Consider the following 20,727-nt stretch of genomic DNA (forward strand, 5'->3'; position numbering starts at 1 on the left):
AAGGAATGGTAATTCCCGAACAGGAGAAAGCTAAATTGAAAACAACAATGCTCACAAGTGTTGTTTGCTATTTTATCATGGAGTATTTTCTGATATTAGTGGGTAATCTGAAATGTCCATAATCGTAATGTCATAGGTAGAACAAGACCCTGCTCCTGTATTGGGCAAAACGAAAACAGATGATATATTGTAAAGCTTATTATATTACCATGCCCTGTCCATCGCATTTTAGTTGGTCGACCTTAACCATGTGGCCGACCACAAATACGCAATAATGGTTCGTATGTGCCCGTGAATATGAATAATATCGGAAACATCGTAACTTTTCAGCTAAAACGTAAATTATAAGTTTTACAAAGATCTTAATCAATCACAAAATTAAAACGGAAAACTTGTGGGCCAAGTTTAGACACTTTTTTGAAAAAAATCTCCGGATTTGAAAACTTTTACAGCGCGCGCACTACTCACTGACAAGTTCCGGGGCCACGTAGTCGTTCGCGTGACAGATACCAAAAGTATATAAATTAAGACAACCGAGGAACACGTATCATTCCAATGTTCAATTCAACAGCGAGATCCAGAAAACTAGACAAGCAAGATGTCCGTGAGAACAATCTACGAGCAGGTATGTTTCTTCAATTTACGTTTAGCATGCATATTTCTGTAAGATTTTACAAAGTAAAATGACTATGGTTGCTTAAAAACGCGGAGAGGAAAGCTTTGTATCAATGACAAAATTTGAACTTCGCGAAAACTTAATTTTGGTGTTGTCATAATTACGGGCTGGTCAACGCGCTCGTCATTTCAAAATCTGCGCGTCATGGCTTTTTCGCGGGGGGGGGGGGGTCATACTCATCAGTAGAACTATCCTTGATATCCCTTTTTGCATGTTCGAAAATGCTAAACAGAAAGTATTATGCAGCCAGTGAAAAAGACAATAACTGTTGCATCGATAGTGCCAAACCAGAGAAGAAATGAAGAATAGAAAAAAGAAAAAAAGAAAAAAACGCGTCGATGCATCACTTTTACTGAATGTCAAGGACAAGAAACATTTTTGGAGGTCATATATATTGTTATTTACTTATGAAGGTGGAATAGCTTAGTATCACTTTCTCGCACACACGTCCTTTCACCTGCTTTTCTGATCTGCTGCTTGCATTGACTCATTTCACGTACTGTACAGCAAATGCAACTTTCACAAATCGTGTTTGTGTGAAATTTCAAAAATCCACTTCTCTGAATACAATTAACGAACGGTATAGCTGTCATTCGCATTTTAAAATATTTGTAAAAGAATACCAGATTGATCTAAAGTTTCATCGACGAAGTGTGAACAGCAGTCTAATACTTTCTATTTCGAGGTACTGAGTACTGTAAGCACTACTTGAACTTTTTTCGCCAAATATATCCAGGGCATGTACTGTGCGGAGATATTGTATTAAGTCCATGCTATCAGAGTTTAAACATGGGCAACATTTTCCCGTTTATTCCTTCAGTGCCTCATGTGAGAAATTCCTCGTACACACTTTAAACTCTTCCATGTCTCTCTCTTCTGCCAAAAGGCTGAGCTTAATGATATCAAGAACAACATCGGTGATCGAGTCTTGGTCCTGATGATTGCTGCATGGTGGCACGAACGTTCGGAGGATTTTATTCCAACTTATAAGGTAATATGGAGTGATCTGCTAATACAACAATCAGAGATCTCTAAATTGCAGAATGTCTTTTTAATTATGCCATACATCCGTAATCATTGTTCCGATATTGCATGTAAGGGTCTGATTTTTTGAAATGAAAAATTATTATTTGTGCCAATTTTGTAGCTCAGATGCTGTTCATTCCGTGACCACGTATGTTCCTGGCAACCGTAGCCATATCGTTTGAACTTTGGTCAACTCTATTTTCACGCCGTTCATTGCTTCGAATAATGAAATGTGCCTTAGTTCTGTTTCCTATTTTAATGATCAAGTTATAACATGGATTTTGATGCATGTTGGATTCTTACTCCTAATTTGGCGCTTTTTTGTGTTTTACAGGCTTTTGCGCGCGAGTTCCGTGCGCTGAATTTCATCAAGACGGACATTGCAGCAGCTCCGGTGAGTTGATTTGCTTTCTACAGTGGCTTTAATGTGAAGCATGCGCAGTTCGACTTGTCAGTCAGATGCCGCCTTTTCGATCTCAATATCATAGATCGGTACAAATCATTGTCAGTGTATTTTCAATGTCTTACTGCAATTTTCAGATTTTCACCATGCTTTTATTTTTTTTTATATATTTGCACGGCATTGCCGCAAATTACGAAATAAATCAGATACCTTCCTTCCTGTTCTTCAGAAACTCAAATGAGGTAATATATGAAAAGAAATTGATTTCGCAGAAAAGATTTACGTGGATCTTACAATGAAGAGTCTGTCTTTTCATGTTATGCTTCATCGAAGATCACTTTAATCAAATCTAATCCGTCCAAAATATTACCTATTGTTCGTTATAGCTCAGCATATGTCGGTATACTGCTTGTAGAAAAGACAAAGAAGTTGCAACAAAGAAGGGTAAAACCTACAAGAATACTTCCTTTTCCATTTTATCAGCCTTTCTTTAAGATAGAAAGCGCATTGGGACAGATACTCAGACTCTCAAACTTTTACAATTCTTTTCTGATCTACCACTTGTCGGGGTTCATTTTAAAGCTCTTGGTGTAAGAAAACTTTTTTACTTTCTTAGTTTTTTTCGAAAATCGAAAAGTTTATTTTTACTTCATAGATTTACCACAGGGATGGCGGCCATTCTGAATTTAAAATATCAGTAAATCTTTGGTATTTGTTTCTCTAGTACTGAAATGTGCACGGTGACCCCCTATTTTTATGCTTGATTTAGTGAGACAATGGCAGAAAGTTTAATTGAGGAAAGTTTGAGCAAAAGTCTAAGTCTTTCACTTTCGAGGCGCATACTACCTTAAGCCGAAACATCAAGAAAATTAGTTGTGTTTAACCCTACCGGCTGAGAATATGTTGGAAAGTAGTCTCGGGTTGGCGGGCGTTTCGGTTGGCGGCGGAAAGGGGAGAAGGAAATGGAACTTGATTGCTGTGTTTGTCGCTTTGAAAAAAATGTGGATGGGCTGGAACTTTTATTCTGTCGCTTGCGGAGGTTTGCCGCTTTTGAAACGGAAGCCCATGTAGTTGTAAAAAAGCCAGCAGGAAAATTTTCTAGAAAGTGGGCGGTTTTTTTGCCAGTTGATTTATTCTCCTGTTGTTCTTTTATTTAGATGAGAGGAGACCGAATAGAGGGATTGGACGAAGCGGCCCTCAGAGCTACCCTGGAACGTTTGGACAAACTGTAAGCAGTGGATAGTGATGAGCGGTAACACCAAATGATGACATCGACCAATGGGATTACTCATTGATACCGAAATCTTTAGCTTTATTCCTTTGCTAAGTGCATCTTTGTTGCATTCTTGCACATGTCTCGTTCTTTCAAATTGAATTTATTTCCCTTTGTTCATAGTAGCAACTTTGATCGAGGAATACAAAAGAAAATCGCTAAAACAATTTTTGTTTTCTACTTTAAATGATGGAAACCGTACTTTTTTATCTTGAACGACCACAACACTTGTTTCTGAAATAAAGTTACTCTTAATATCTGGATATTTTGTCACTGGTAATTCATTTGTTGTTAGCCACTGAATAACTTTTCTGTTTCTGTCTGCAAATCTGTACTTCTCTGCCGACGTTTTTTTCTTCGCTTCCGGAACTAAAACTTAACCACGAGGTCAACAATTTAAGCTGAATTTAATGTAATCCAACATTAACTAAGTCGACCATGTTGTCGAAAGAAGTTTCTAGGCCGCAGTATTGATTTTTGCGATCGGTGATGAAGTACAATCGATGACCCTTGCATATAAAGAGGTTATCAAATCACCAAGATGAATATTTACAATGTTCGTGTAAACCGCACTGAGTTTAAAATGTGTTTTTTGGTGATTTATTTACTTCAGAATATTGTGTGTCCAAGCATTTCATTTTTTCTGACTGGTAAAAGATTTTGAGAATTCAAAACTTATGTAAGTCTCTCGTCGAAGCGTTATTGGAGATATGTTCGAATCCCGTGAAATCACACAGTATCGATGTAAAAGCGTCTTGCGGGTCTTAGATTTGAGAATTTACGGAATAACAGGAATATGAAACCCCCGAAAGTTATTTGAGTGTTGGAGATGGGGATTCAAAACATTTTGGTTCCTGTCACACAAAGAATCAGCAGATTTTCTGGTACAATGTTTGGATGATAATGTTAAAGGGGAAGTTACAGGACCGTGGGCGGACAATAAGGGGATTACTGATGGCGAAGGCATTTGCATACTCTGGGCTGGAGTTTTTGAATTCTCATAACATGGCTTTGACCGTATGATAAATTGGAATAATCATGATGGGCACTTTCGTGACATATGCAAAGAGGGGTCAAATGGTCATATAGGGAAAACATTTTGAAACACATGCGTTCTCCGACAAAAAAGGAACATTTTTTCAGTTTCTTTTCGACTTAAATTTAGTGGCTATATATTCACAGACATCGTATGCGAGATTCAATGACAATGAACGCCTGAAACATGGCAAAATTATGGGCTTCGGGGACCAAACAGAGCACGTCCGATCAGCAACGTGGTTTTTTTTTACATTTGTATACACCTACGATAATCCGGCTTTTATAGGCGAAGTTCCTGTTTAAAGAAAAGTGATAACCGTCCATTTATGCTTACGGATCTATTAAAAGCGATCTAATCGCTCAAGCGCTAAGGTTCAATAAATGAGTGAATTGATCTGTTTTTCGAAATTCGTAAGAATAACAGATAGGGGGAAAGGAATTTCTCTGTATATGGTCTATAGATCATCTCATTTATTTTTATTTTTTTATTTATTTAGACTTTATTTAATCTCGATAAACTGTTGAGCCAATGGCTCTTCTCACACAGTGTCGAGAAATCATTAAAATTTACAATATATACATTAAAAATTGCACACATCCATGAAGACATGAAAGGCAAAACATACAATAGGTACAAAAAAAACAACAACAAATGGACAAATGGACAATAAACAATATTACACTACTGAACATCTGTGTCACATAAAAAAATGAAATTACATTTGTCTTTAAAAGCCTGCAATGAGGAGCATGACTTTAAGTCAACCGGTAAACTGTTCCATATTTTTACACCACTGTATGTAAAACTTTTCTTAAAGAACTGTGTTCTATGTTTTGGAATGTATAAATCTTCTCTGGCAGCAGATCTAGTATTCCGACTGTGAATATTGTGTATCCTTTTAAAAACATTGAAATAATCTGGAGCTAAATTGTTTTGTACTTTATACATTAAAATTGATTCATGATATAAAATCCGTTTTCTGAATGGCATCCAATTCAGTGTACGGAATAAAACTTCACTAGAAGTATTAAAATCACAATCTAAAAGAACTCTTCGCAACAGCTTTCTGGAGTCGCTCAATGCGTCCTAAAAGTTTGATAGAACAGTGACCCCATATGTTGGAACAGTAATCAAAATGGGGTAAAATAAAACAATTATAAAAACTCATCATGGCCCTTTTAGTTAGAAAGGGGCGAATACGCTTGAGTTGAAGTAACTTAAATGCGATACTTTTACAAACAGAGTTAACTTGTTTTTCCCAGCTTAAAGTATCATCAATAATTATACCCAATAATTTATCATGTGTAACACACTCCAGTTGATCTCCATTACATAACACATGAATTGATTCATCTATTCTAGCTTTTCTTTGAGAAGTTCCAAGGACCATAACTTTTGTTTTCTGTGAGTTAATACACATGTTATTAAGATCACACCAGTGTGTGATGTGATACATGTCTTGATTAAGCTTATTTTCAATTCTTTTAACTTAGTGCTGGTGACCTGTGCAGCAGTGTCATCTGCATACATGTAAAGATCAGATGTATTTGTAAATAAAGGAAGATCATTGATGAAAAGTAGAAAGAATAAGGGGCCTAAGATAGATCCCTGTGGTACACCCACAGAGACTTGACAAGAATCACTAAGTGCCCCATTGAATGAAACTATCTGGGTTCTTTTCTCCAAATATGATGTGAAAAACAGCAAACTATTTTCTGAGCATCCATAAATCCTAAGTTTTTGTAGTAAGATATTATGATCAACAAGATCAAACGCCTTTCTGAAATCAACAAGTAGGATACCTATCAGATTTCCATTATCAATTTCTTGGTACCATGAGTTTGTGATGTTTGTTAATGCAGTTTGACATGAATGAAACTTGCGAAAACCTGATTGTTTGTTTGACAATAAGTTGAAAGTGCACAGAAAGTTATAGAAGTGAGTATGAACATGTCTTTCTAAAATTTTGGACAAAATAGGCAAGACAGAAATAGGTCTGTAATTTGATACAATATCCCTTGCACCTTTTTTATACAATGGTGTTACTTTTGCCGATTTCCATTGATCAGGGAATGTCCCAGAGGAAATTGCGTAATTGAAATAAAAAAAATAATTTCAGCTTTTATAAAATTGGCATGAATAGTTTAATTTTACCTTTCGAAGTGATGTGTCACCAAACTCATGTCGCGTTGGGTTATACCCAACTTTACTCCATCCCATTCTCAACCTACAAAATAAGTTATTATGGTTTATCACTTTTTTCAGATTTCCGTACTCATAATCGTATATTTTTCAACTCGCAATACATCTCGGTATTATTTGGACAGAGTATATTTAACTCGGAACTTCTGCTCAATTCGAATCTAACCAAATTTTGCTAAAACTTGCAGAAATATTGTCAGCAGTTGTAATTTCAAATGTGATAAAATGAGAGCCTACGCTAAGGCGCAACGAATCATGAAAGTAAAGTATGATTTCGGCAATTTCTCATGTTAGGGTAATATACAACAAAAACGATTTTTGGTACGAATGGAGTATATCAGGGGATTTTTCTCTGATGTGAAAACATGTCGCCTCATCTAGCTAGCGTAAATAAAAGTAGGACAGAGAATTCAGTTTCGCTCAAATTAGCTTTCGTTTTCGTCGAGTCGGGTTATTTCATGATGGTTACTAACACTACTATACTGTACATGCCCGGTCCCGCTTTTGAGGTCAATAGATCCGACATGCAGTAATCGGTGGCGAACAAATAGGATAGCTTCAAGTGGCAAATTTTAGAGATCAAATACACATTTGGAAGTGCTACCAAAGTACGATGAGCTACGACACGACAAACATAAAAAGTGCAAGTGGAATGTCGGATAAGGGCTATTGTTTGGATGATGATGATAATGATGATGATGATGATGATGATGATGGGAGGAAAAGAAAGGAGATGGTCAGATGAATTTTAAGGTCACAACTAAAGACAGAAAGATACATTACTGTTATGGCTTTTATGACTCGACATTTATCATGAAAATTATCAAAATGGGGCAAATTTAATGTGCGCTCAACTTTCTAGTTGTTAGTCACTTCCAAAAGATATACGAGCATACTACTGTTTGCAATTTTACCAATAAAAAGTGTTACTTTTATCTTGTTAAAGAGTGTTTTCCTGTTTTCAAAAGCTGTTTAACGCAAATCTTTGCAAGTTTCATCTTTCTTTTTCGACATCATTATAGTAACTGTTTGGTTATTTCGGTCCCTGGGAAATTTTCTGATGTATTTTACTTATCATCTACCTTCACCAGCAAATTTACCCATCACGTGCTCGTTTCGGTTGAAAACGAAAGAGAAAATATCGTGACCCAAAGACATTCTTTTTCTGCTCTTCAAGTTTCCAATGTAATTGTCGTCTGAAGTAAAGATTGACATTGTAGTTCACACTGTACTGCCTGTTCTTGGCAGATTTTTAAACTTTAATCAGTGGTGCATACATGTAGCCGTTTCGTATGCTTAAGGTGATGGTTTCACACATGGGCATCCAAGTGTTCAAACACGACGATGAATGTTTTACTGTACGGCCTGTTCTTGGCAATTTTTTAAACATAAATCAGTGGAGCATGCATGTATCCGTTTCATATGCTCAAGGTGATTGTTTGACACATGGGCATCCAAGTGTTCAAACACGACGATGTGTGCTTTTGTTGCCACGCAGGAAAAGTGATTAGTTGTAGAAATGTGTTTCTTATGGAGAATTCCTGTAATCCTCTGTTAAGGAAGGAAACGTTTATCCGAAGCCGCCAAATGAACGTAATTCAAAACAATGTACAATAGCGAACCTATCATTAACATATAAAATTCATAGTCATGAGTTGTCATCGAAAGTACAGGCCAGAAAGTTTCTCGGGAACTTTGTCAAGAATTACATTTCGAAGTTTTTGTAGCTAAATTTCTGCACAATATGTCGTTCGTACTAAGGCTTCTATCTAAATTGAAATCAAAGGACATGTGGATAAATAGAAAGTTTATCAGTAATACTTCATAGAGCCATGTGTGAAAACTTTGCAGGAAGGAAGAAGACTACACAGAACCCCATTGTGACACTATGTAAGAGCGCCATACACGGAGTATTCGCACAGGGGCTAGCTTGCAGTGTATTGTTGCGCCATCAGTGCTCAAGCGTGAAGCAGAATACATCGCAAGTCCATGTATATGATATCGTGACTCCTCATTGGCTAGTAAAACCACAGACTCCGGTTACGTTTTGATTGGATGAAGTGCTGCTTATACGTTTAAGGGTCAAAGGCTAATGTGTTTGCAGGACAGGTTTCGCTCAAACCTTTTTAAGAAAAAATAAATTTAATAAATTTATTCTGATTACTAACATTCTCTGTTGTCTTTCCTGTGTTCACACAACCGTATTATTCACAATCATGTGGGTATACTCGCAGTTACAATGTCTGTGTCCAGTACATGAGTGAATGTGTGTATATATGCTATGGACATTCCTGGATATTGTGCGGAACAGTATATGAACATTCATGGATACTGTTCGGAACAGTGTGCCAACATTACATAAAGTAAATCGATAAATGTCATCTCTTGTCATCTATAATGTCATCTCTGACCGGATCTAAATATTGATGATACCCTCGCCTGCGGCTCGGGCATCATCAATATTTCGGTCAGGATCACCATCCTTTGGGCAGACCACAGATCGTGATATTGCCCTCACCGTCATGTGTTATTGTTTAACTGTTGTACGCGCAGCACTGGAGGAGGAAGAACTGGTGTATTCTGTGTCCTCAGTACTGTCATTGAAAGAATCAAAGCGGAGGGTATTATGGACATTTTTCCAGACATGCAAAGTGTTTCGCCAACAGAGGCCAAATATCATACAAAGCATTTTGATTCAAAGCTTCATTAGCCCAGTCTCATATTAATAAGCCTTCTGGATGTTTAAATTTTAATTACTTTACAGTCTATTCCTTCCATGCATGTCATCTATTGTGCTCATTTACTGCATCCAGCATGTTGAAGGAAATACTTGTAGATGTCTACACAGGTACTAGTACAGTTTTGCGTGACTCGCACAATAATTGTTAACTAGCGAATTTCTGTCTGGACGGGGATTCATTTAAGGTGGTATGCGCCTCGAGAGTAAAAAAGTTAAACTTTTGCTCAAAGATTGCTCAATGAAACTTTTAATTATTCTCTTACCCATCAATAAAATTCAGGGGTCACGGTGCAAATTTTGGTAATATACGGAAACAAAATAACCGATATTGTTTTTCCAAATGGTCACGGTCCCCGTGTTAAGGGACGCTGGACCCAACATAACTTTTTTTTTTTGCAAGAATGTTCATACAATTTTAATGAATTGGTTCACTTAAGATTAAAATATTGGTTGGTTTCACCTTTTAGCTTGTCAAGCGGTCGCAAGTTGCGTGATAAAGAGGTACTAATTTATGCAAATGTGTGAAAATCACCCGATTACCCGGCTTATCTTTTCTCCCTACTTCAAAATTTCCGAAGAATTTAGCTCCACTCTGGCTGGGTAAAATTTTCTTAAATTTTCGCATTATGTCCTTTAAATGCTGTATAACAGAAAAAATATTGTATTGCAATAAATACTTACATTTTAAATAAGAGGTTCTACGGTCCCCGTGTTAAGGACGCTGGACCCAACATAGCGTATTTTGCTCAGAATAACTTTCAGAATAATTTCGCTAATCATGATTTAATCACGTTTTGAGGATCACTCTTTCAACCCCTGCCATTTTAGAATGAGGATAGATAATGCAAAAAAAGTTGTTTTTTCTACATATACTCTTCTTTCAAGTAATATATTACATTTCAGAATATAGTGTCAAGTTTTTGACTTAAATTGATTTTTACTATTATTATCAAAATTGAGATTTTTACGCAAAATATACACCACTTCATCTTTCGAGTAAACTATTGCTATCATACAGAACTTTATATTCTCTTCTTTTTTGAAATATATAGTGTGAGGGGGTTTCCTTGTCATCTTCGATAGGAATATTGCTTTGAAAAAAACTGTGTTGACAACATGCAGCTCCACCTTAAACCTCATGGGAAAAACACCATTTTCTACAATAACTTCGAAAATGTAAGACAGTTAATTTTTTTGCCTGTAAGAGCTTTATAATGATTCCCCACAGTGGTTGACCAGAAAAGCATTGTAAAAAACTGAGAGATAGTGAATAATGTAATAACAGTTTGAATAGTCGTTTGTGAAGAGGTGATTTTCGGACCATGAAATGAGTGACACAACTGGAAAAGGTAAAATTGCTTCCGGCATCTTAAAACTCGGGACTGTTAAGGTGACGATGCGGGACTATTTGTCTGCAAATACTTGCAAATTGCTTTATCCCAGTTTCTATCAAAAGATAAAATGAAAAACGTGCTTTCGGAATGACTTCAAGTTGTAAACAGTAAGGTCATGTGACTTTCAGCGGATTCAAATACTTGCTGTGTTTTCAACATAACAAGAAAGTAGTTGCAAATATCAAATATAGTCATTTTATGCAGTGTATCTGCCATAGTCTTGCGTCAATTTTGTGTATACAACCTTCTTTAAACGAGATAACGAAGGCTCCAAGACAATTCTCGAAACTCTGCACACGCTTATGCAAGCTCCAAGAACTCGGTATAGCGCCATCATAAGCCGATTACGTATTTTCGTCTTTATCGTTTAAACGTTATAAACTATGTCAATTTGCCTAAAATACGTCATCTAAATCCACGTATCCGCTGGATTCAGTGTCATAAATGCCACAAATAGTTTTAACAGAAATATGTTTTTTCCTTCAGTAAAGGTCATCACTAAAGGTCATCAGTAAATAGTAACACCAGTGATTGCGGTATTATGTGCAATTAATGCCTTCACCATAATTCCAAGAAATATGGAAAAAAATATTTTTCACTTTAATCTAAACACCCGTTTTCCGAAAAATCGTTCCTATTGAAGGACACACATACTGCAATACAACGCAATGCAAGCTCTCGGTGAAAATATGACATATAACCAATACCATTGTCTTGCTGGAGCCAGTACCCTGTGATTCAAACTATTCGGTGATCGTCATTTTCAGTAGCCATATTAACATGATATTGATCATCATAAACACGAGTCCCCTTACTGGAAGAGGAAACATTTCATTTGTTTATTTGTCTTTCGCCACTTCTAGAACTTAATAAACAAACGTGTGCTATTTTCAGTTTAGTGAGACTCAGTACGATTCTAAGTTATCATCGAAAGAGTAAGATAACCCAACATTGTCTAATTTAGCATTGCTCGGTACATATTGAGAATATTTTACAGCGATTTGTAGCCGAAGTTCTAGCCATGGTGATTGATATTTCGGGTCAGCGGAAACAAAGGCAGCAAAAGACACCACTATCGGCCAGAATATACATGAATTCACACACCTTTCTCTGAAATTGAAGGACGAATGAGTCATAATCAACGAATTAGTCAATTTCTTCGGTAACAAAATATACTTCAGAGAATTCTGTCGCTTGAGATGACCACACAGATACGAGCGTAATGCATGTATTACCTACGCAAGTCACCGTATCTATCACCGTATCCGTCTCAACGAAAAGTGTTGTATGAAATATAATACCCCAATCCAACATCTTAATTTTGCATAGGACGTATCAATAACCACTACTGAAACAGTAGACCTCACTAAAGCGTGTCAGGCAGCATTGCACTTATTGTATTAAAGTTTTAGAAACAGGATTGCGTAAAACTGAACACATAAAATCAAAAATCGCCCTTTGTAGTCTCGAAATTCTCGACAAAAATTCTTCCTTCCCTTTCAAATATGAAAGAATTCAAATTAACGGCACTCGAATGCACATTCTCCGCTGTGTTATGTTACCTGCGACCATCATAACATAAGGCCAGAGAGGCATTGTTCTACAGTAAGTTTGGCTCCCTTCCAACGGCGACTTTGTGGCGACTGCATGCCTGATTAACTTTTGGTGGGCGCCTTTTGGCAGCAAATAACTACGGGGAAAACCAGCACACACGTCCTTCAGGTAACATGAATGTCGAAAGTGAAAGACCTAAACATTTTCTCATACTTTCCTCAAGGAAACTTTAAACCATTGCCTTTCAAAATTAGGAGTCAAAATCAGGTAGGTTGATGCCACAGCAACAAACTACGTGAAATTTACCGATATTTGAATTCAAAATGGCCTCCATTTGTGTATTAACTCAAGAGTGAAAAATAATTGATTTTCACAAAAACAAGACGGTGATAATTTCTTTACTCCCACAGCTTCAAAATGTCACAATATTGATACATTATAAAACGTATTGTAAAAAAAGTTTAGAGTCAAACTATCTGTTTCCGATGCGCATTGAAATTATCCATTTGAAAAATGCGACGCGATGATTGAGGTACTCTGCTGGGCAAGATTATTTGCAGTATTTTCGAGGATTGGTCACTGATTATGAACAATTTATTGTCTGGTTCATCAATTGTTTTCTCAGTCTATCTGCTCTTCTGTCTGTTCGTCCTCGTGTCTGTGCTTCTGTTTGTCAGCTTTATATTGACCTAGCCGTCCGTGAGTAGCAATGAAGGTCCAGCCATGGAAATCCATCTGCATCCGGGCTCCCTGTCATTGAAGACAACAATATCCTGTTAGGCCTATCTCTTACATGTCTTGTACAAGACAACAATGCAGTTAAGCAACAGCGATATCAGTTACCCACAGTCCCGACACGTGACGCGATGAAATCAACGCTTGAATTTGACTGTGATATACAAATAGTATTTAGACAAATTTTATGGCTCATTTGATCCTCAAAACACTTGTACAGTGGCAGTCCGCTGCTTTCTGTTGTAAATGTAGACCTACATAAACATCGTATTCATATCTTTCATTGTTGTAAGTTTACTGTAAATTGTTATATTTTACGTCAGCTTTTCCTTTTGCCCGTTGTGTAGTATGTTGTTGGGCACTAACTTTGTATAGGTGATTTGCACCCGTTTCGGTCACTCAATCCTATGCAAACCCCCTTTTTGGCGTTTACTGTCGATAAATCTTAATAGATAAAACATAAATAAAATAAACACCATCGTGACATTTCCCAACCCCCAGTTGGGCCTAGGGTCATGAAAAGAGTTACAGTAAATTTACAGAGGGCAAATGCCCAGGGGACTGTACTGGAACCCGTATAACAGTTCACAACTACATGGTCAGTAAATGCAGGTTTTTTCATCATACCTGAACATCACACCTACTAAGTGTAAATTGAAAATGAAAGAATCATGATCTACAAGGACGTTACGCAAGAATACAAGACTAAGAATAAGGTTGGCACTCATGGCAACGACTATCATAAAAATCCCCTTTGTTTTAAAAATAGTTACAGCAGTAAGGATCGTATGATCATTTCGCAGTGCAGCATTAACATCACGTGGTCTCACTCTTTTGTTGAAAAATTATCCCACTGTAGCCGGTTCTTTCACTATAATTGCTGCATTAGCAAAATGCAATTCTTCGAAACCTCGTGATCTTAGGTGGCGTGCTAGGAATATAAATTCAGGCGATCGAGGCGGGATCCGGTATTCCAACCTTGTACTCCGCAGCGAGATTCAGACAACGAACCAAGCAAGATGTCCGTAAGAACAATCTACGAACAGGTAAGTTACTCAGATTACAGTTGAGCATCAATTGTTTCGAAAAATTAAAAAGTGAAGTGACTCTCTGAATGTTGCACATCCACTGACAAGAGAACAATATTTGCATCCACGAAGAAACCCGACTCGGAGCTTCAATATTCCTTTTATATTAAGCTGCTTTTCTTGTTACCCAGAACCCATCTTTATATTATGTTGTGTTACTTTTAAAGGTATAATTTTCAAGGGACAATACTTTCCTGATCTTCTGCAGGTGTTGATTCATTAAGAAGCCTGTACAGTAATGAAATTTCACCGTCTCGTGGAAAGATCTGAAATTTAATTTTCTCAACAGAGTTGGCATAGGGTATAGCGACCATTTGAATTTCGAAATATTAGAAAATGAATGGGCTAAAGTTCCCTTAACAGGACTTTTAAGTAGATTATTTTGTGTTGCTGATTCAGACCTCGTATCATACGAGAATAGAACATCGAGTGCATGGGATCAGAGTTAAAACTTGGGCAGTACATTTCCTTCTTATAATGGACATTGCCTCATATACACTCACTTCAAACCCTTTCATGTAAATGTCTTCTGCCAAAAGGCTGAGCTAAATGACATCAAGAACAACACACCTGATCGAGTCTTGGTCATGATGATAACAGCATGGTGGCATCAACAGTCTGAAGAATTTATTCCAAATTACAAGGTAATTAAACGTGTAGACTGCATTTCATTATACAAACTGTGATATCTTGAAGAACTTCCTCAATCATGTCGTCTATCACTGATCATTTTTTCCAAATTTCTTTTTTGATTTTTTCAGTGTTTGCTCGTTGCAAAAAGCATTTTCTTTATTTCTTGAACCTTACTACTCCAATGTTATCAACTCTTCTAATATCGCCAAGTTTACCGCAAAACTGTGTCGTTTGAGCTGTGGTCAACAATATCTCAGCGTAGAAAGAGAATGACTCACATCGTATCCGTCGCTCCAAATTCTGAACTTTGTCTGAGTTCTTCTTTCCGTTTGACAGGTCAAATCGTGATTATGGTATTTTATATGATACGATAATATTAATATTACGATAGTGATTGGCTACAATGCACAATTGATTCTTATTCCTTCTCTTTATGTTCTCGATGGGCCTTTAAGGATTTGGCGAAGGAGTTTCGCGCGATGAATTTCATCAAGACGGACATTGCAGCGTCTCCGGTAGGTGTTTCAATGCTATGCAGTATTCTTATTGTGAAAGCATTGCAGACTTCTGGTCAGATACCGCCTTGACCCGTCTGTATATAATGGATCGGTACGCAAGCAATATGAAATCGCACTCATTAAGGTAGCCACATATCTTACAGACACTTTCAGATTTTTATTTTTTTTCAGTTATAGAAGTCCCAAAGCCCGTATCTGCTATTTTTTCTCCGAGCCTTCATTCAAATTATATGGAGCGACAATTACAATTCCTTGAAAAGCACCTTATAGTGCATAACAAAAAAACAAAACAAATGCATATAACGGAAATCCAAGACACAGATTTGAAGGGCATTTCCAAGACTTGTCAAAGCACAAATTTCAACAGTAAATCGTGCAGCGTGTTCGCTAAAGGCAGGAAAACCCGATTTTGGAAGGTTCAGCAAAACGCTTGCCACGTGACTATTATGCAAATAATGACTATGTACTGTGCACGGTCGAATTTTCCAATATCAGGGCTTTCAGGAAATATATATTCATTGGGGTTTGGAACTTCTATAACTGAGAAAGAAATAAAATCTGAAAGTGTCTTTAAGGTACTTAGCTACCTTAAGACTACTGGCATTAGATAGGAGATGAAATGCCGAAATGTGCTCATGCTTTTAATGTTCAGAGCATTAGATTCGAAGAGTTAACAGTTGATAAAGCTGTTGGTGTTGTTCTCCAAAGTTAATAAATTGTGTTATAAGCTTTTAAATACATTGCCGTAAATTAAGATTTTCACTGGGTTTTGCTTTTTTTGTAGGGAATCGCCGCTACCTACGAAATCAGCCGGCTGCCTTCCTTCCTTTTCTTCAAAGACAAAAACGAGGTAATGTATGCAAAGTTCACTTGAAGAACAAGATTGATTAAGGCCTTAGTTTAACTGTCCGAACTGTCCAAAATATAAATTAGCGTTAGTTCAAGCACGGGTTATCTACCTTTTGTACATCAGTATGCGCACGTAGAGAAAGACGAATATAGTCGCAACAAAGAAAGAAAGAAACCTTAGACATGCTCAAATACATCCGTCCCTTTTTCTTTGTTTTCCGAGTTTCTTTAAGCTTTAACACTGGGAAGACTTGAGCTGCATTTTACGGGACAGACCAAGAAAAGTGTTCGGAAGTGGTTTTCTTTGTTGGGGAGGGAAGTTCGGTTTGCGGGGACTTTTTCCTCAATTTCTTTATATCCTGGTGTGTTTTTCTTTTGAGACAGAAGTTGGTGAGAGTAGTGATCAAGGAGTTGCAAAAAGCTTTCAATTTCCCAAAAAGCTTTGATATATTTTGTCAAAATACCTAAGCGGAGTATATTTGCATACAAAGCACATCTGTTCAGAGTTTCTTGAAAGCGGATGAATGGTTTCATAATATTTATATTTTTCCTGATTTTGTTTTTTTTTTCAGTTGAGAGGAGACCGAATCGAAGGTCTGGATGAGGCCACTCTGAGATGTACTCTGGAACGTTTGGACAAACTGTAAACGCTGTGGCCGGTGATGCGCCCCGGATCCAAACGACAACATCGATCAATGAGATTGCTCTCCGTTAAAAAACGTGAAATCAATGATTAGCTAAGAGACTTCATGCGCTATGTAAATATCAATGTCACATTTTTACACAAATATGCATCTTGCTTTTTATACCTGTTATTTTGATTTGATTTGATTTATTCAGCAAATATGTCGCATACAAAAAAAGAATACCCAGTTGACAGTATGTTACTTCATGAAAGAGACTCCTGTGTAGATGGTTGAAACTTAAATCAATTTAAATCACTAAACCAAGTTAAATCTTCTTCTACGAATATGTACGACCACACGCTGGTTCCAGAAATAAACAATGATTAAAACGTTATATTCTGTCATATGTAATTCATCGATCGATTGACATCCAATTAATAGCTCATTACATTTCCCCTGTATCACTGTCCGTGCATGTTCCTAGCTCTTTTATTTTCAGGTCTTCAGCTCATTTTAAGGCTTGAAAATTTTATGCCGGCCTGATTATAATGGATAACTCCGGTTAAGACCATGTTGGCCAAGGTATTTACAGGTCAAGCGATGAAATTTTATATACCACGATGGTATAAATCATACAGTACTTAACAGTACAAAAAATGCCTTCACAGTGTACAATGAAAAGAAATTTAAAATACCCTTTGTATGGGTGTTAGAACTACAATGCTTTGTGTCCAGCGGTTTCATAATGTTCAAGTTGTAGTCCCAGTATAACAAATAAGGCTAGTTTTCAATCGGGTTCGAATCCTCAACATACGGCATCAGTCGCCTAGCGGAGAGGCAACAGAGAGAACCGCTCGGCTAAATCTCCACTCTCAAAAAAGGGTGGTTCAACAGCCGGCTAAGTTGTTACATTTTCTAACTGAGACCGCTCAACACGTTGTAGAGTTCGTGAAGCACTCACGCACGCACGCTCACTATCATACATCGCACACACAAACTTTATCGAAGCGAAGCAACGAATACATCGCTTTAACAACTTGAGATATTCGTGCTCGCATGACCGTAGTCACACTATGTGATTTTTACCTGTCTAAACACAGTCACTACTGTCTCTAAACGGAAATAGACTCTTTCAGAAAAAAATAATTTTGAAGAATCAAAGAGTATCAATCAGACAGATTCATGTAGGGCAGAGATTTGAAAACGTTTAATTGCAGAGGGATACTTGATAATTATTGATGTGTTAGAGACGGCATAAGTGTCGCCATTTCAAAGTACGTACTCACAGTAAACTGTGATCCGTCGCACAATGAAGGCGACGACGACGAAGACGATCGGATAATGGTGGTCATGATGATGACGATGATAGTGAGAGGCAGGATAATAATGAACAAGCAAGATCGTCAGGGTCAAAATAAAGCTAATTATAGAGATATTATGACATGATCTTTCCAGAGAATGATCGTATACGTGGTGCAATTGAATTCCCTTAAATTTAACGTTTTCTAATCGTGATCTAGTCTCAACTATATACAAACATCCCGTTGTTTTAAATATGAGACATAAGAGCAGGGTTATTATAAGAAGAATGTGTTCAAAGCTAAACAAGATTGACAATAACAGTGAGATGAACGTTTTGCTACCTTGGATTATCTATTGCTCGGTTTAAAGTGGCACTCCCACTTGGTAACATTTTTAAAGCACATTTTTTTAATGCCAACGGTCGATATTTGACGTGGCGACTGCGCGCGGATCACGAGATATCGATAAAAACATGTCCTCAAAAAAGTAAAAGTTTGAATTCCGGTGGCCCACCTAAATTCAGCTTCCGAACATCGAACGTTCGGCACTGGGGCCATTGTCAACTAAGCTATGGAGTACGAGTCTACGCTAACGCTGCTGTACGCCACAGTACCACTCGCGTCGGTGATCGGTCATGCTCCCCGGGGGGAAGCCGAGTCTTACTGACTCTGATAAAAAACGGAAAACAAAGTTTGATTCCACCAGAATTCGCATAGGTGACTAGCAGTTACGTGCGGTTGATACATAGCGGCCGCCGATTGGTATGCATAAACGCATACACACGCGCGCGGCGTACTATGTGGCAGACGACAAAATGTAGTCATCAGAGGCGGCTAATATTTGACACGTAAAAACTGATGTTTATGTGGTATTGGTTAAAAATATAGTACAACTGATTTAGAACAATGAAAACGACAAAAACTAAGGAGAAGTTTTACAAAACTTACCTGAGGTAATGGCATAATGCTGTATATAAAGTCTTTGCAGTGGGAAGTAAATTAATTGCGTCGTTCGAACTTATTGTAGACTCCCTAGAATATCGTCAATCAGCACAACAACAAACCTTCGGGGGATTTCGGGTCAAAATCAGAAACGATCGTAAAATTTCGGGACGTGAAAAATACGCTCGGGAAATGACATGTTTTTATCGATATCTCGCGATCCGCGCGCAGTCGCCACGTCAAATATCGACCGTTGGCATTAAAAAATGTGTTTTAAAAATGTTACCAAGTGGGAGTGCCTCTTTAAGAAGGAGTGCTGAGTTGAAGCACTTTGTTTCTGATGAAAGATTCCCTTGCAATCCACGCTGAAAGGAGAAAAAGTACCTTGAGACACCGATTAGCAAGTGGACCTGATCCAAAACAATGAACACTAGCAAACCGGTTGACTATATACAAATTGACAGCTTGAGCTCTTACATCTGATCATCGAAGATGCAAGAGTAAGAATTTCGTCCGACTGTTTCTCAAGAACATTCTCATTGGAAGTGTTTTATTTTTGAACACTGATATAAATGTCAGTTTCAACTAAAATCCAAGGATTGTCAATGACACGAAATTGTTTTCATTTAGACCGTAGAGTTTGTTTGACAGGTAGCGACTGGTACCATGAAACTTTTATAATTACAGCTAATTCATTGTACTCAATTCATCGTAAAGAAGTACGTAATTTACCAGCAATAGGCTGACCTATTTATGTTAGGTCAAGTAACGTTCCTTACCACAGATCGTTAAGCCAAGGCACAATCAAACAATCGGGCTGCAAAGAGTTAAAATCAACGTAAAAATATCCTTGCTTGTCCTTGGCTATTTTAGTACGGGAAATTTTGTGACCCATCTGTTATCAGAGACGTCCTAAATCATCTAACAGGTTACCGCTTTGTTCATGATAAGAGAAGAAAACAGATTACTGAAGATATAGCAATGGAAAAAAGTTTCTGTTCACAATGCGTCCTTCCTCTTTGAAATGATTTCGAATAATCGCGATAAAAATGTGTATGGACACCGTTTTCGAACATGTAGAAAGTCTGATTGTAAGTAACATATTTGTACAGAACGCCTGGACACAGTTGTAGCATCGTAATCGACAACGAATAGAAATAGCGTGTTACACGAATGACACAACATTTGCATGGCACCTGTGACAACTACAATCCCAAATTTATGATCGATCAAAATCAACCTTAGTAATGACCAGGTAGCAGAACATACCACCGGGCTCTGTCTGTCTGTCTGTCTGTATGTCTGTATGTCTGTCTTCAAGATATGTAGATCTGGTATCAAGATAAAGACAAATCTGAGTGAGGCTCAGGTGATGAACGTGCCCACATACAACATAAAAGGGATTCGCTTCAACATGGGTAAAAGAATATCCTACAACTTAAACAACATGCGCCTGTATGTTAAATGTACATGCCTTGCTACAGTGTATTACCAAGCTTTCGCAAATCTACGCACACTCCATAAATTAGCGAGCCTGTCTTCAGCAATGTCAGTACATTTCGTAGATTTGGGGATTTGGCCGAGCGGTGACTGGATACCGTATGTTGTGGCTTCGAACCCGATTGAAAACATCGTATTTTCTACCCTAGGTTGACAGCTCTGCTGGAGGACAGAATTGTCCTCGAGACTGTCGCCCAGTAAAGCGATGTGGTAATTGCTGTGATTAAG

The 20,727-nt window shown here is 37.5% G+C and overlaps 2 protein-coding genes across 4 annotated transcripts; both read left to right on the forward strand.

The window, feature by feature from the left end:
* The first annotated feature begins 179 nt into the window (after positions 1-179).
* LOC139138427 (thioredoxin-like) lies at positions 180-3,641 on the forward strand. Of its 3 annotated transcripts, XM_070706809.1 has the most exons (5): positions 180-625; positions 1,563-1,667; positions 2,037-2,096; positions 2,282-2,347; positions 3,263-3,641. In XM_070706809.1, exons 1-5 carry the CDS (start codon positions 599-601, stop codon positions 3,335-3,337), a joined length of 333 nt encoding a protein of 110 aa, XP_070562910.1. In that variant the 5' UTR covers positions 180-598; the 3' UTR covers positions 3,338-3,641. The 3 variants fall into 3 exon arrangements, with proteins under 3 accessions (XP_070562910.1, XP_070562911.1, XP_070562912.1); XM_070706810.1 differs by lacking the exon at positions 2,282-2,347 and having other exon boundaries at positions 2,492-3,641; XM_070706811.1 differs by lacking the exon at positions 2,282-2,347.
* A 10,302-nt stretch (positions 3,642-13,943) lies between these two features.
* On the forward strand, positions 13,944-17,150 carry LOC139137887 (thioredoxin-like). The gene is made up of 5 exons (XM_070706150.1): positions 13,944-14,088; positions 14,670-14,774; positions 15,219-15,278; positions 16,066-16,131; positions 16,703-17,150. The coding sequence occupies exons 1-5, from the start codon at positions 14,062-14,064 to the stop codon at positions 16,775-16,777; spliced, it is 333 nt and encodes a 110-aa protein (XP_070562251.1). The 5' UTR covers positions 13,944-14,061; the 3' UTR covers positions 16,778-17,150.
* Positions 17,151-20,727: the final 3,577 nt, after the last annotated feature.

Source organism: Ptychodera flava, chromosome 8 (assembly GCF_041260155.1).
Source record: "Ptychodera flava strain L36383 chromosome 8, AS_Pfla_20210202, whole genome shotgun sequence".
Lineage (NCBI taxonomy): Eukaryota > Metazoa > Hemichordata > Enteropneusta > Ptychoderidae > Ptychodera > Ptychodera flava.

Excerpts from the sequence above, each read along its gene's own strand:
- LOC139138427 (XM_070706809.1), top strand. The coding sequence starts at position 599 with ATGTCCGTGAGAACAATCTACGAGCAG. Across the intron at positions 1,668-2,036 it reads ATTTTATTCCAACTTATAAG|GCTTTTGCGCGCGAGTTCCG; the intron begins GTAATATGGAGT and ends TGTGTTTTACAG. Across the intron at positions 2,097-2,281 it reads CGGACATTGCAGCAGCTCCG|GGCATTGCCGCAAATTACGA; the intron begins GTGAGTTGATTT and ends ATATATTTGCAC.
- LOC139137887 (XM_070706150.1), top strand. The coding sequence starts at position 14,062 with ATGTCCGTAAGAACAATCTACGAACAG. Across the intron at positions 14,089-14,669 it reads TAAGAACAATCTACGAACAG|GCTGAGCTAAATGACATCAA; the intron begins GTAAGTTACTCA and ends TTCTGCCAAAAG. Across the intron at positions 16,132-16,702 it reads TCTTCAAAGACAAAAACGAG|TTGAGAGGAGACCGAATCGA; the intron begins GTAATGTATGCA and ends TTTTTTTTTCAG.